We start from the raw sequence: 16487 nt of genomic DNA, 5'->3' as shown, positions 1-16487 counted from the left end.
AGCCTGTGGTGGTGATCAGTGATAGGCACACGTACACACGTACACCGGTGCACCGTGACACAGACTCTTCGTGAAAGACAGTGTTTCAACTGTTTGTGATAATAGTATCACACTAGCTGCGCATGACTCCACATGACAACAATTTCTGCACCCGGGCCGGAGAGATTGGACGATTTCGTTTGAGGGCCTCACAAACAGTAACTACTCATCGAGTCGCTGTGAGTGGCATAGAGGGTCCATTCATGTATCAACTGAACTACTATGATCGCAGTTTCAACGTGACTGCTGCTCTATGCGCTTGGCTCATTACCTGCATTACACGTGTAACTAAAGCACATGTTCGGCAAAAAGAAATCGATTTTGTCCTTCCTGTTGCACTACACTGCTACAGTACAGTATTATGTATCTCGTACAGCTAGCCAGCACACACTGTGGACAGAGTATAATGTCCTACAGCTAGCCAGCACACTGTGGACAGAGTATGTCCTACAGCTAGCCAGCACACACTTTGGACAGAGTACACCTGGGGCCGTGTTTGCACATAGCCAGAACTGCAGAAGACGTGGGACAGCATCATTCTTGTCAGGCTTTAGTAGTTTAGTTGGGCTCCAAAACATGTGTGTTGACCCTGGGGCTGAGAAAAGGTGTACAACAGGCGTGCCTGGGATGTGCTTGCAGCTCAGGCAACACACCTGGAAAGAGATTTTAAAACCTTGCCGGCCATTACCGCCAGGCAGGACAACTGACTAGAGTCCAGTAGTAGAGACGCAGTCATAATATACTTGATTATTGTTGTCTACTTGTAAGGTACTAGTACTAGCAGAATCACACCACAGGGACCACAGCGCCATAAGCCGCGTGGCGGCTAAAACAGCCAACGGGTGGACTGGACGAAGGGAGTGCCAGTCAAGATCAAAAAAAATTGTTTAAAAGGTTCGAGAATAGTGCAAAACGGTGAAAAGTAATGATGCAGAAATGTGTGCCATAGGGGCAGTCATCCCAGGTGCGAAGCCGTTAACTGCATACGTATAGATTATAGCATACGTACAGTGTACGTGTGAAACCAGCATGTATACCATTACATTTTGTTCTTGTGGGCAGCTGCTACCCTTAGTGTTACCAAAAAAATTAAAATAATTATTTTAACAGAATAGACTACAGTAAAGACAGACGGAGAGGAGGGTTATGTGATGGTGGTGGTGGTGGTGGGGGGGGGGGGGGGTGATTGCAATAGTAATCAAGGAAACAAAGAGAGTTTAGGGAGGCCTGGGGTATATAAGTACACCCCACGACATACTTTCTGGGCAGGCATAGCAAGTGACCGTGGCCAAAAGATGGTGTTGGTCTTGCCTGAGGTAAATAAGTCACTGATCTTCCACATGCTGCCAATAAGGGTTAGGCTTCACTTGCACTCGGGTACCCTGGCTTTTAGAAGCGTGTCGACGCTACAACTCCCCAGTGAACATACCGTACTTGAAGTCTAGCATGTGTGGGTTTGCTCATGGATACCCGCCTCAGTCATCCAGTTTAACACTGGCCGACTGGCCCACCCATGCCTTGATGTAGAGACAGTCATCGCGAAGGTAGCTTGTTTGCTTGTCGTACAGCTCGCTGTGGCTGATCATCTTCGGGCATCCGCTGGCGATGTTCATGTTGTTGACGGGTTTCTGGAATGAACTGCTGTGCGGGTCCGGGATGAACGACTCAATGTGGTGATGGCGTGCCTGCCCTTGATCAAGGATGGCAAACGTAACCTTGAAACGAAACGGCCAACTGACCTGGCCATCAAATTCTCCCTTCATGATGGTGAAGAAGACGGAGATGTGAGAGCCTTTGCCCGATCCGTCGCCATTGAGGTACACACGAAGACACACCTTGTAACCATGACGACCGGTGTGGAAAGTTGGACTGTATAGACTGACTCGTTGGCCGGTACGTGCGTCCTCTAGTCGTTGTGTGAAGTTGTTGATCTTGAAGATGATGACGCCATCGTAGCTGCTTGTTTCCGCTGAGAGAAGGCGCAGATCTGTCTCTGGCACTGCAGGGCTGCTGGGTTTAGGGGAATCAGGGATCCGTTTGAATGCCTTCAATCTTGTCTCGACGTCTTGCCTCAACCTGGCCAGCTTTGCCGTTACAGATTTCACCTCTGCACTGAGCGTTTCCTCTACGTGAGCCACTCTCAGCATAACCATAGCCAGGTGGTCGTACACAGCGTCACTCTCGCGGCCTAGCTCTCTGGCCACCATTACAAGATGCTGCTGTTGGTGGTCTGTACAGTGCTGTGTGACTTGAGCGGGTGTACCCTGTAAAGAGCGTAGGAAAAGTAGATGGAAGGCAGAACAAGACAGTAAGGTGGTTGCGAGCGTAAACAAATGTTTCTTGATGAAAGCAATATGTATATACCACGACAACGGATGCAATACTGTCGGGCTTTCCAGCGAAGTAAAAGCTCTGGAGGACATCTAAAATACTCTTTTCAGGACCCACAGAACGGAGAAGTCAGTTCACCACCCTTTATGCCATGTGCGTGCGAATGACAAATTTGATGCCCAGGTGCTGTTGGGGCACAGCATTTGCATTTCAAGAAAAAAATATACCTGCTCTATCATTTTCCGCTGCGTCACGTCCGGTCCAACCAGCCCCCTTACTTGTACTAGACCATGCATAATCAGCTGGCGGTGTGACGAACTTATTTGATCGATTTCTTAAAGAGCGCTACACGCATGGACGGAGCAACGAACAATGTTGCTCTCTTTTCGACGTTACAACATACGGCGGCCATCACACACGCCTATGCAGTCTCCAGGTCTCCCTCTAGCTAAGCAAGGTTACAAAAGGTCAGTCAACACCGTCTTTGTGTATAGTACTAGAGCATACCTGAAATTCACAGCGGACTCCGTTGAAGGGGCAGGTTTGCCGGCGGTCCGAGCAGTTCAGCCGTGTATGGCGGTCAAGCTGGAGAAAACGACCGAACACAAACATCCACATAAAGAAAGCTGTTTATTTTCTAGTACTAAAAAGCACTGTATGATTGAGCCACAGCTACGCATTGATCTTTCAGGTCGTGCACAGCTGGAAATCAGTCTGACCGACTCCTTGCTTATAGGTCAAATTCTCAGCCATACGCCTTGGATCAGTACGTGTGTGTCTGGTGACCGTGTGTGTCTGGTGACTGGCTCAGTAATAGTCAGTGTTTAAAACAACCTGTGGGTGTGGGTTGACGGATGAGCACAAATGATACAGTATTTGATGGATCACATGCACGTATTGGCCTTATGCTGCATCTGTGACTCATTCATTCATTAATTTTAATACCTAATCATTTTTCCTCCAGCCAAACCCCTTCTCAACAGCATCTGCTCTGAACGGTCCGTATATTTGATATTCCACATGTACTGTATGTACTGCTATTAGTTCAACTCAGGACTAAGCTGCGGAGCTGACGAGTGTGGCAGTTACCGCAATTAGAACTTCTATGTTTACGTTTCAGCTTTTTATACAGATTTCTCTGCGACCTGTTGAATTAACGGTGCAACTTCTACCCCCCCCCCCCCCTCTGTGCAGGAACCAACGTGTCACCTGAAGCTCTTCCTGAAAAAAATGGTTGCAAGATCAATGCATTGTATGCGCCACCAATGCGTTGCAACATACAGTGGAACAACGAATATAAAAGAGTTGTGAACATTATCAACTTTGCAAGTGATAGTGTGACTGAATGCTTACATTGCCGCGTTTGATCAGCTTGCAACACGCGTTCGGACAGGGCCCAGAATACTCCGCACAGTCGCGCCGCTGGTGCTTGGCCAACGCACGCTGGGCAAACGGCGCACTGCAGTATTCGCACGTGACAATGCGGTGCACACACTCGTAGCGTATGTGCCTGTCCATGTCACGACGCACCATTGACCGCATCGTACAGCCAACATGAAGACACTGAAACTGCTCGTAGTCGCAATCCAACAAATGCTCCTGTAGTTAGAAACATGTACAGAGCCCAGTATACAGAACGGAATAGATTGTACAGTAACTTGAATTGTCAAATCCATAAAAGGTCTGATTATGCAGCGTCTACGTGAAGGAACCCAAGGAAGGCAGTTGTTTACATTTCTTCTCCCAGTCTGACAGGCTACAGAAGGGATATGTTCAAGAGATAACAGCCACAAGCCCGTTGAACCCGAGCTGTTGGGGGAGTGCTCAATGTCAAAGACAGAACTTAGAACATATCAGACTCAGCGGAGGACGTTCAGGTTCGCTGTATCTCGGAGTTTCACGATGAAGCTCGGAGTTTCCCACAACCTGAACATCCTCCACTGAGTCTTCCACGAGAGATACCAGCCAGTAATAGGTTCGCGCTGCCTGAACCGATGCAGCTGGGCAGGTTATTACCGGACCAACAATGTCATGTTAGCCCCCAGCACGTGTTTACTACGGTGGAGGGTATGTGTACCCGCCATATCCTACACAACTTAATATGTGTACCCGCCATATCGATACACAAACTGTATGAAAGGCCGAGTTACTGCCGGACCAGTCAAAACTGCTTCTGGCGGTCCTGAGTCAGCCGAGGGATATGCAGAGAACCCGGTGGGTTGCAACAGTCGAACAGTCAAGCCATGCACCCTCTTACCGGAAGTCCGCTGAAAGTGCCACGCCAGGGGCATCCAATGTTGCTGTGGTGACAATGAACCGGCAAGGCCAGTATCTGACGCTCACAGTGCTTGTCGGCAAATATCTGTGCCCAAACAGCAAAAGAAGGTACAGACGATACGGCATAGATCGTGGCATGCCTCCTGTGTTGGTACTGAAATCAGCTAGTGTTGGCACTTTCAAAAGCAAACCAGGATGCGACAGCCCTTTGTAGAGATCTCCCGTTCCTGGGGGGAGCGATGGGGTGAAAGCAAGGGACATAATTATTATTATGGATGCACATGTCAGTACGATGTATCTCATTGGAGAACCCACTCCCTGAGATTAGCCTGGGGAACAATGCTTATACACTGACCACAACTCAACTGGTAACATGTGAACTAGACGGTGTTATAAAACACATGTTCACCGGCAAAACTTACTGGATGAATTGTTTGAGAATCCACGGGGCATAATGGCGATGAGTTGGAACGTCTGTTGGCGGAGGGAAGAAATCACAATGTACTCTCGTCAAATGGATACAATCCACATCACATTACGGTCATGTGTTTCTCATCTCAGAACACAGTGTATCGGGTATTTACTGTAACCACACAACAGACAGCGTAGCAAGCACTGTACTCTGTAGAGCAGCATGCAGTTCATACACAGTGCGGTAAAGTCAGTACACTCAGCCATGATCCGGATCATGGCAGAGTGTATGCCGTTCTACCATGCGAAATTCGAGTTTCCTGCAGGATATTGAATTACCTCAAGATAGAATCCAGACAGGACATGCAGTAGCGATGGCCACAGGCGGTCTGTACTGGTTTACACAGTATACTCCGGCATATCGGGCATTTGAGAGATGCAGGCACGTCGCCAAGAGTTGGCATGGAAGTGCCTGTAGAGAAGCATGACGTGCCTTCACGTCTCGAGGCTAACGTTGTTGGTCGATTCACAAAACTGCCTCCCTCATGCTGTGGGACATCTTGGGGAAGTCGCAGTGGAGGAATAGTACGTTCTGGCAACGCTGCACGACCAGGATGGTACACCCTTGGTTGAAACAAACCTAAAGGGAAGCATCGACATGATCCAAATCCTTGCGTGAGTACTCGTACATTGAAATAGTTAGTATCTAAAAGTAAAGGTCGCACATCCGCGTTACAACCAGCGATACAACCAGCGATACAATGTTCAGAAACACAAGCGGCTTAAGCAGTTTCACTTGTGCCATGCCACCATCATGCCCGTGATACAAGGGTGGCAGACGCATTGCCTAACGGCACGGGTGAGGTGGTGACTCTCAACCAATGCCCGACAAGGCGGGGGACCTCGTTAGCTGCATCCATGTCACCCTCACTCCGAGTAGTGAGCACCCAGGTGACCGTGGGTGGCGGCTCAGTTCCTTGCAGGTAAAGTGGTTCACGCACCCATCACCGCATTTGTTAGCAGACTGAACTCTCCCTGCTCCCAGCGCGGGTCTCGAACTGGGGACCTTATGAGATGCAGGCAAGCCATTACCTATGCTAAGCCTTTTTCAGTAAGAACGAAATTTGAGGAAGCAATTATGAAGCAGGCACAGTGGGATGGTCTAAAACCATGATTGAGAAACAGAGGGCACCAGGTTTTGAGTCCTGCTTGGAAGCGGAAGGATTATTTCCAGCCGTGCTGCTGACACAGTTGATTGGCCGGAACTCGTGGCCTGGCACAAGGGAAACATGGATTCAGCGAATGGGATCATTTTCGGTCTTCAACCACTATGCCGGTGGGCCAATCTACTCATCTCCCACCACTTTATGAGCGGCATCTGCGCCTTTGATCTTTGCAGGGGCATTCCTATGAACTCAGTCTAACTCGGTCTCAAGTGAACACTGAAATTATTATTGAATTTCAACTCACCTCCAGAGCTTTCGCGCACTGTCTCCTGCGCTGGCATCCGCTGGTCGTAGTCTACAAGCCCAAGGGGCATTCTTGGGTTGTGCTGCAGAAATCCGGACGATCCCGAAGCAACTGACGAGCATCGTATAGGTAGTTGGCTGCGAGTCGTCTCCTCCACACCTCGACCGTCCGTGCAAACATGTCTGGGGAAATCCTGCAGGATATCACACAGGCTACATCGTTGGATACCAAAGCATGCCTCTATGCAAGAGAACTCCTGGTGCAATATGCCTTGGCTGTTTACTGTCTTATACTACAAGCTGCTGAGTTAACACGACTGTTTAGACGCTGTCTTTCAAGACTGGTGATCGCCACATCAGCCTGGTTTTTGTGTTGACATACGTGCAAGAATTTTATTTGACTGGGACCGATATTACCACATTTTTACACTGGATTTATGTGAATCTGCACGTGTTTGCTTGTAAATTTCAGGTTTTCTGCTGGTACAAGCAGAGAAACATGCTTTTAAAATTGTACAAGGCGGGATGCCCAGAAGCCTGGCCTCTCTTACGTACCCGCATACGCAGTGAAGAGACGCTGAAGTGCCGCTGCCTTGAGGAATGTACTTCAGCCCTCACATGTCCAGCGGGTGCAGAATAGGGCCGTCGTAACGGATCCATGTTTGTAAATTGTTGTCACAGCTCCTCAGCTTCACCTGGACAAGAATGAGGGGAGGCAAAGTGAGACCCATTCGTTCCATCACTTCCGAAACCGTAATTTCAATCCGTTATCGCATTTTCTGACTACTTATTATCTTGCTACAGTCGTGGATAGTTGCTTCATAACTCGTTTCCATGTGTTTTCTTCTATTATAATTCCGCCCACTTTCCGCAGTTTCTTTTATTCCGAACCACAGAATAGGCTTTCCCGAAAATTTGCTGAAAACGAGACTTATCGAAAAATCGCTAAGCTTTTCGCTGATTTTGGAGGGTTCCTTTGAGAATCGCCAAAAGTCTACCGTCAAAATGTTGTTGCAAAGTGCGTTTACGAACGAATGATGTTGCTGCCAAGTGCAAGCATGACCACTCGAGCTCTCTACTACTGTAGTCGTAGCAAGTCGTACATTTTGGGGGGCTATGTACTCTTGGTCGTAGTACTAGTGCGTTGAGGTCGTGTGACTCGTGTCCTTTGCCCTCCCCTCAAACAAACATTAGTCATTAGGAAGATCGCTACCAGTAAAATCCCCAAATCGGCCGGCTGAAAAAAATTGCCGAAAACGAGACTTATCGAAAATCGCTTAGCTTTTCAACGATTTTGGAGGGTTCCTTTGAGGATCGCCGAAAATCTACCAAATCTTCCAATATCTCACTAATCTTGAAGCAAATAATTATGCCAACAATTCTTTTAGCACATTTTCCAATATAATTATTCCAATTTTGCAGCCGATTTTCGAACAATCAGCTGATATTGCAGCCGAATCTGGTGTATTTCTGAGCCTAGCGAAAAGCCGAATAGGCGAAATAAACGGGCCGATTTGGGGAACCACAGAACCATCAGTAGGCCTTGACGGATTATGCTAGCATAATTTTTCGCATAATTCCTACCAAAATCGAATAATCGCATAATTCGAGGCAAATTGCATACGAATCGCATAAATTGGAATAATCCGCCTGTTCGCATCAAATTCCATACAGTTGTACATGTTCTACAAGTACAAGTACAAGTAGATGCACCAGGAAGTCGTAGGTTTACGACTCCCTTGATAACATTTCCAGTCCACCACAATCAGTGACGGTCGTAGCTAGGTCGGACGGTGCGTTGACCCCATTGAACTTTCGCTACTATAAGTACAACTCCCAGTACAACGCCCTCTACGAAAAAAGCTCTTGCGCTAGTCGTCATGCATGTTTTTTTTGCGAAACCAAGTTGGCTAGTGCTGTGGTGTTTCGTCGCAAATGTGCAGCATAATGCGGCATAATATGATAACGTTTAGCATAAAAAATTAATAGCATATTTCGGCAATTTTTTCAGCAATGCGAAAAGCATAATTTCACGAAAATATTGGCATAATCCGTCAAGGCCTAACCATCAGATGCTGCACAGCGGGGGCGGTGGACTGGCATGGATAGAAGTGGGGGCGGGGCAGAAATCTTTCCATCAAGGGTCTCGGATACAAGCGTTGGCTCTGGCTTTCTCCGCCATTCTCTTCACCAGACATTATTAATTTTTTCTTTTTTATTCATTCCACTTTTTTGGCGCGTCCTGGTTGCTGCGAGGCCGAGCGCGAGATCTCATGGTCGGCCGAGCTCCAGGGCCTCGTCACCACATACATACTGTACTCTCATTCTGCTTGAGCTCGAGCTGAGGCTTACATGTAAAAAGAAACAAAAAAAACAAAAAAACAAAAAAAACAGCACCGTTTGCAATAGCGATGACCGCAGCCAATTTGAACTGGCGCAAATTTCGAGGAAGTTTCCACACGCACAGCATCTTCAGCAAGAAGAAACTTTCCAGCGACTCCATTTAGGCCGGAACACAGACATTTGAAATGACCACAGACAGCTCAACAAATTATACACAACGCGATACAACTCAATGAGCGGACAAACAAACGACTAACGATATTCCTTTCTCATAAGGGTCGACCTATACACGTGCAAACACGGATATCAGAAGAAGTGACTATATACTGCTCTGATACAACTAACACAACGTGATCACAATCCAAAGAGCCAAACGTAAATCTACACAATGTGACAATCATAACTAACTATTGGACTGAGCTGAAAAACCAAAAACTAAATTACGAATAATGTTCGCATACAAGGGTCGACCAAAACACGTGAAAACAAGTCAACGGGCAACACGGTCTACTACAAGAAATTAGTCCTCCCTCCCTCTCCCTTCCTCCCTCTCCCTCCCTCCCTCCCTCCCTCTCCCTCCCTCCCTCCCTCCCTCCCTCCCTCTCCCTCTCCCTCTCCCTCCCTCCCTCTCCCTCCCTCTCCCTCCCTCTCTCTCCCTCTCTCTCCCTCTCTCTCTCTCTCTCTCTCTCTCTCTCTCTCTCTCTCTCTCTCTCTCTCTCTCTCTCTCTCTCTCTCTCTCTCTCTCTCTCTCTCTCTCTCTCTCTCTCTCTCTCTCTCTCTCTCTCTGTCTCTCTCTCTGTCTCTCTCTCTGTCTCTCTCTCTGTCTCTCTCTCTGTCTCTCTCTCTGTCTCTCTCTGTCTCTCTCTCTCTGTCTCTCTCTCTCTCTGTCTCTCTCTCTCTGTCTCTCTCTCTCTCTGTCTCTCTCTCTGTCTCTGTCTCTCTGTCTCTCTGTCTCTCTGTCTCTCTCTCTCTCTCTCTCTCTCTCTCTCTCTCTCTCTCTCTCTCTCTCTCTCTCTCTCTCTCTCTCTCTCTCTCTCTCTCTCTCTCTCTCTCTCTCTCTCTCTCTCTCTCTCTCTCTCTCTCTCTCTCTCTCTCTCTCTCTCTCTCTCTCTCTCTCTCTCTCTCTCTCTCTCTCTGTCTCTCTCTCTGTCTCTCTCTCTCTGTCTCTCTCTCTGTCTCTCTCTCTGTCTCTCTCTGTCTCTCTCTGTCTCTCTCTGTCTCTGTCTGTCTGTCTGTCTCTCTCTCTCTCTCTCTCTCTCTCTCTCTCTCTCTCTCTCTCTCTCTCTCTCTCTCTCTCTCTCTCTCTCTCTCTCTCTCTCTCTCTACATACCTCTGCCCTCGTGTGTCGAGCTCAACCTTCCTGCGTCCTCAAATTTGTCCAAACTCACAGAGTAAGCTCACACTGTGACAGGCTACAAGATTGTAGGCTCTGTCAGACTCACAGATCATTGGTCTGCAAGATGAAGGCCTTCATCACGCTCTGAAAGCATGCATTCAAACTCACAATTTCTCGTACGAGCCCATCTGTTTTTGCTCGATTCATTCCAGTACAATGTACCTACCCGATCTCTAAATTCTGGCGCGTGAACTCCAGTTCCGTACGAAAGTCCATTTCAAACCAGAGGAAAAGTGCGGTTTTTGATTTTCCGCAGTGCGCGGACTGCAGCTGAATGATGTAAAGAATGCAGCGCGTCACGCATCTGGCCCATACTGGCCATAGAAAAGAGATCACAGTAAGCTGCATACTCTTGTTTATGGACTCTTGTCAGTACGTATTATACGCTTTGGTGCAAAGAGTGACCATGGTGACAGCTCCTGGCCCTGGCCTAGGTATAGCCTACTATAGGCTCTGTCACGCAACAGAATCTGATGAGTCATGTTTCGATAGGGCGCTCGGCGTGCACCACTGCATACTGTAGTGTGTCGTTTTCTTGTTTCCGTCTTCCCGTCCTCCTACCATGTACGGTAGGACTAGGAGAACTGTAGACGAGAAGCAGAATGAATATCCGCGGGTCCCTTATCGGGTCGCTTGAATGTGAATTGTTCAGAAACTCACAAACTAGCCTACGTGATAGAGCCTACTATGACAAGAGCCTGGGCCCACTGCGTCATGACTCCTGCCGCCCTAGCCCTGGCTCAGTGTCGACACGACTCCTGGACCTGGGCTCAGTGGGATGATCGAATCCTACCCAGATCCTGCCGTCCTGGTTCAGTTCAGTGGCAGGACTGATCCCGGCTCAGTGAGTGGCACGACTGATCCTGGCTCAGTGGCAGAAGTCTGGTTCGAAGGTGTCTACGGCACCTGTCACTTCATTTCACTGCATGTAAAGGAGGGGCACCAGCATCCATCCATACCATTGCCTGATTCCAAAGATCATTCCTCCTATACAAAGATACGTCATGTAAAATGCACAGTGTGTACCATGCCCATACTCCATAGTGTACTGAGAAGACCTCGAGCGAAGACAGAATACGAAAGCCTGTAGACTCTGCGACTCGTAGATCGGCAGGTACGACGTGTACTGCCTGCATGCCTGGTACTGGTGGTAGATGGCTTACTTGCGTATTTACTGGAAAACCACAGAAGCTGCCATAAACACACACACACCCAAGCATACACACACATTTATGCATCACAGCATTGTCCCGTTCGATCGGCCAGCTTCAGCTTCGTATCAGCGGTGGACCTCACACAAGCGTGCATCGGACACGCACGCAACTCGGAGTCCACCGCCACGTGCACCAATGCCAGCCAAGCTATCAGGCGCCGGCTGAGCCACTCGCAAGAGCAGTAACGAGTTACGTAACGTCCGATGAGCAGCATAGCAGCATCCTAACGCTCTCGCGCGATCTCGCCTGGATGCACAGTATAATGTAGAGGGGAGTGTCGAATGCGCGGCCGCTGACTTGCGGTTAGACTTGTCGGCTATGGCGACTGCAAATGTCGGCAGGCAACGTCCAAAGTAATTAGTTGTACGTTGAATAATCTCGCGATCTCGCCTGGATGCACAGTACTATAACGGAGAGGGGAGTGTGGAATGCGCGGCCGCTGACTTGCGGTTAGACCTGTCGGCTATGGCGACTTCAGTTCAGACATCGGCATGCAGGCAACGTCCAATGACGTAATTATGTTGTACAAGGAATAAGACTACCACTGGTCGCACGAGAAAAAACGCCAACGTACTGCATGCTTCATGCTGCGTAGAACACCGAGGGAAATCGTAAAGCAGGAGATGTAACGTTACTTTCCACTGTTTCCAGCAATGCCGCTACACCAGCATAGGGTTTGCTTGGTTGAAGTTAGTTGACAACAATATACACGTACCAATGCCGCGTCTATATTCCTTGGAGGAATACATTAAAAAAAGGTGAAACTACTGCATCGCTGCTGAATGTAGGATGCTACGGCTAGTTATTTTCAACTGACTGCTCATAGAAGCAAGGCACACTTGTTCATCCACATCGACAGTCCTGCTCAGTGAAGTCAGTCGCGGAACTCAAGTCTGCGCCTTGCACCATTTCGAATCCCAGTGCTCCCAGGTCTAGGCCTAGACTAGGGGCCAGGCTGCGCAACGCCCGGCGTGTACATGACTCATGAGTGCATCGACTGGATTTCATTGCGCAGCACTGTACATGTACATGTATATTGATGCAGGTCGGCTAGTCAAAAAAGAGTTTTAACCCTTTCACTACTCATTATTTTCGCAATTGAGTCAATCCACAGTCTACAAAAATACAAATTTTGTCATATCTCTGTTCTCCTTTGGCCATTTCTCACAAACAACCACTCTCTGGAAAGCTATTGATTATAGCTATGCACTCGTAGAAACTACAACACCAAGCGCCATTCGTGTGTGCCGCGCCGTGATGAAGAAAACGTTTTCAAACCCAAACAAATATGCACAGCGCGATCTGTCGAGCGGCTCACCGATTTGTAAAATCGTGGCTCATAGAAACCAGACGAAGTACTGGTGAAAGTGCCTAAAATCCGAAGGATTTCCAGCCCCAAAACGCATAGGTAAGCGAGAAGATATCAGAGTTATTCTCAGCGTGACGGCAACTGAAAATGTTGGAATGTGCATTTTTGATCGCGCACTAGCTTCGCCCGCTAGGTTTATCGGGTACCGCGGGTGTCAGCGGCCGTCGTGAGTTCCCTTCTGGAACGGCAGGCGCGTACGCAGGGTAACCTCCAGGAGGGTTTCCAACTGAATCCCAAACAATGAGTTTTAACTTTTAACCCTTTGTAAAGAGCCCTAGGAAATTTTTTCGTGTTCTTTTGATCATAACTTCGGTTCTACTCTCTCAATCTTCATTATCTTGGGCTTCCTGGAAGTGAAAAGGTACCTGGGAGAGAATGAGGTCGACCATGATAGCCAGGACACAGTACAGTCATGTACATATCCAGCGATAGCGGTGGAGTGCAGCCACGATGCGAAAAATGCCCCAAAGGCCCAAACGCGTCCTGCTCCAGCGATTTCGTTTTTCTTGATCTCAGACTTTTGATTTTTTGCTGTGTACTCTTGAAAATATCACAAGTGCAGTGAAGCCCCTGGAAATTTGAGCAAGTCAGGGTGAGGAAAAGTCTCAAATTCTCGATACTCAAGTCGCTCTGCGCGATTTTGAAATTGCCGAGATCGCGGCTCAACTTACAAATGACTTATCTCAAGAGACATAGCTCGCAGCGCGTCGCAAATTGTTTCAACCGACAGCTGAGAGTTTTCTATTCGACCTGGATATTTGTATTGTTGGATTAGAGCGAGATTTGACTGAGTTACGATCTGTTGAAGTTTCGCATTCTTGCCAGATCGATCGTGCGCCCTACCAAAAAAGCCCAAAAAACGTTGCTCATTTGGAACATTTGGGGGGTTTCCGGGCAACTGGAAACCCCCCTTCGTACGCGCCTAATCGGTTACGATAATCAACTATTACTAGTGCACTATGTGCAAAAGTGACAGACAGTGACAAACAGACTGTCAACGATTCAGGCCATCAGCAGTCAAAATAATGGGGTACGTCAGCCAGGCAAACCGGTGAGCGGTGCTGGTGCTCTGCTGAAGAACGCTCTCACTGGTAAATAATGCACAATTACCCGGCTACCTGAGTTTGAGCATGCATGTGTACCATACGCCTGTAGGGAGTAGTTCGAGTTGCTGCTGATCGCTCTGCTCTCCATCCCCGTGCAGTTCAGTAATCCTCACGTAGTATCACAGATACATCGTATTCTCTCTCTCCCCCCGTTTTCTCGCAGTTATTAGTATCCTATTGTCTTACTATGTGCTTGAAGTGAACAGGGATGATCACAAACCCTGCTTACTATGTGCTTCCATAGCTTTTACTATGTCCTTCCATAGCCACTTCTAGGCTACACCACGAAAAACGTCGTCCTTTCCTTCCAACCCCCAACACACCATTTACATCACGCTCCGCTCGACTCGGCTGCAGCAGGTCCACCAACATAGGCACCTTGGTGTTACACTCCAAGACGATTTGCGATGGACCCAACACATCATAGAAACCACCAACAAAGCCAAAAAAACTACTACGCCAACTCCACAAGACACGTGGCACAATGAACTCTTCCAGCCTATTGTTAATATACACGACCTACATCCTACCCGTTCTCGAATATGGCAGCCTTGCCCTCTCCAACACCACACAGCAACAGCGGGACACACTGGAGAGAATTCAACGCCGTGCTATACGCATCTGCCTTCGGATTCCCCTCTTTGCACTAGTTCACCACAGTTCCCTCCTCCATCATGCAAAGCTCCCCACCCTTAGCTCACGACTCCTTGTTAAACAAGTCCTACTAGCATGGGACATCCACCACCAAACCTCCCCTCCACACCTGCAACAACCACATCTTGCACCACAACGTCAACACCAAATATACACCCTTCGACAGACAAAAATTCATGGTTTCCTAACCTTCTTCAAGTTCTTGACTGTCCGATGTCCAAACGCCTGGCCGGTGAAAGCTAAGACAAGGACCTGAACTCCCTGCGCCATCCTGTTTTCAGCTACGTTTCAGACAAACACTTTCGTCACAACATCTTCATGGTAACACGTTCATCGTCCTCCCGACGGGTCGCCATGGGCAGTGCGAAGTGTTCAGACAAGCTGATATAATAATTGCATTGCTACCACTGCCAAGCGCTGCAAGTAGAAACACTACGCTGGGGAGTGCAGAGGGCCATGAGGCGAGGTTGATGGTGTTATTCCCTCGCCCCTCCATCAGCATGTTACTCTGCGCACAAATGGCCGCAACAAGGCGAACCAGCTGAAAAGGATGGCGGAATGAGGACCAGAGCAGAAGTGCTCCGATCACCAATAACACCAAGGACAACTGGTCTGTAGATCTACTGAGAACGGACTAGACTAGGACTGTACTAGGAGTATGGTGAAAATGTGTGTCAGACACAAAGAGCATGATTGTACTCTGAGGCATTTGTCACTTGACAGTTGCTTGCCCGCCGCGGGCAAGCAACTGTCAACATGGTCTGGTCTGTAGATCTACTGAGAACGGACTAGACTAGGACTGTACTAGGAGTATGGTGAAAATGTGTGTCAGACACAAAGAGCATGATTGTACTCTGAGGCATTTGTCACTTGACAGTTGCTTGCCCGCCGCGGGCAAGCAACTGTCAACATGGTCAAGTGACTGTAGATCTACCTGCCACTCTGGTGAGTGACTCATTTAGAAAAAGCGATCCTGTCAGCTTTTCTATTATTGTGTTCACATGGCAGAAAAACGACACCGCTATGCTACGTAAGTTTCTACGGAAGGTGCTAGCATGCTCGGTACTTCACTTAGGCTACGTAAGTTTCTACGTAAGGTGCTCGGTATTAGATCTACCAACGGGTGGTAGCCGCGTGCTGTGCACGTGCACGGCAGACATTGTGTTGCATGCAGCGCAGTGCAGTCCAGGGAGCCCTACACATATGTGTAGGCCTCCCTGGTGCAGTCCGTTTTCGGATGGGCATGCGCGAGGAACTTCCTTCTTTGGAACTGCTTCTTGCATGAGCTGTTTCGGATATTTCGTGTCCTGGCTTATTTCGCTTCGGATCTGCTGAGACCTCTTTTCACGGAATATTACTCAATGACAGGTGAGTTGACCAGTTCCTTTTGATTCATTTGCTTGTGTTGACTCTTTCATTTACGAAAAGTGTGCTGATTTTAGGTGGAATACAATAAATAATGGAAAAGCTGACAGGATAACTTTTCTAAATAAAGCTTTTCTGCTGTCGAGGCCTCCTTTTACGGAATACTCAATGACAGGTGATCTCTGAGTTGACCAGTTTCCTTCGATTCATTTGCTTATGCTCACCCTTTCATTTACGGAAACGTGTGCTGATTTTATTCGGATTTAGATCCATTCGTATCTCTTTGCCCTTGCCAACAGTGTGCGAAGAACGCGAGTTCACCTTCTTGACGGTAAGGCTTACATTGTATGTTGCTGCTGAGGCTTAGATGTGTTGTCGAAATACTCATGTTCATTGTACATTGGTACGTTACAAGTAAGGCACTGGTCATGATTGCTTCCGGCATTCCGTGCCCCGATCATAGGGTAGAATCTGAATTTTGCAGTGGCATAGCATCGTTGGCAGTTCCCAATC

General features: G+C 48.1%; 1 protein-coding gene across 2 annotated transcripts; it reads right to left on the bottom strand.

Annotated features, from left to right (window-relative positions):
• Nucleotides 1–760: 760 nt before the first annotated feature.
• On the bottom strand, nt 761–15220 carry LOC135811450 (TNF receptor-associated factor 5-like). 2 transcript variants are annotated; one of them, XM_065324690.1, is made up of 9 exons: nt 14799–15220; nt 7083–7222; nt 6529–6721; nt 5398–5698; nt 5070–5121; nt 4628–4738; nt 3724–3969; nt 2878–2955; nt 761–2303 (listed from the first exon to the last, which is right to left on the bottom strand). In XM_065324690.1, the coding sequence occupies exons 2-9, from the start codon at nt 7185–7187 to the stop codon at nt 1515–1517; spliced, it is 1875 nt and encodes a 624-aa protein (XP_065180762.1). In that variant the 5' UTR covers nt 7188–7222; nt 14799–15220; the 3' UTR covers nt 761–1514. The 2 variants fall into 2 exon arrangements, with proteins under 2 accessions (XP_065180762.1, XP_065180764.1); XM_065324692.1 differs by having other exon boundaries at nt 4628–4732.
• Nucleotides 15221–16487: the final 1267 nt, after the last annotated feature.

The sequence above is a fragment of the Sycon ciliatum genome, chromosome 3 (assembly GCF_964019385.1).
Source record: "Sycon ciliatum chromosome 3, ocSycCili1.1, whole genome shotgun sequence".
In the NCBI taxonomy this organism is placed as follows: Eukaryota; Metazoa; Porifera; class Calcarea; order Leucosolenida; family Sycettidae; genus Sycon; species Sycon ciliatum.
Note: the sequence above shows the minus strand (reverse complement) of the source record. Positions and strands in the feature narration are given on the sequence as shown.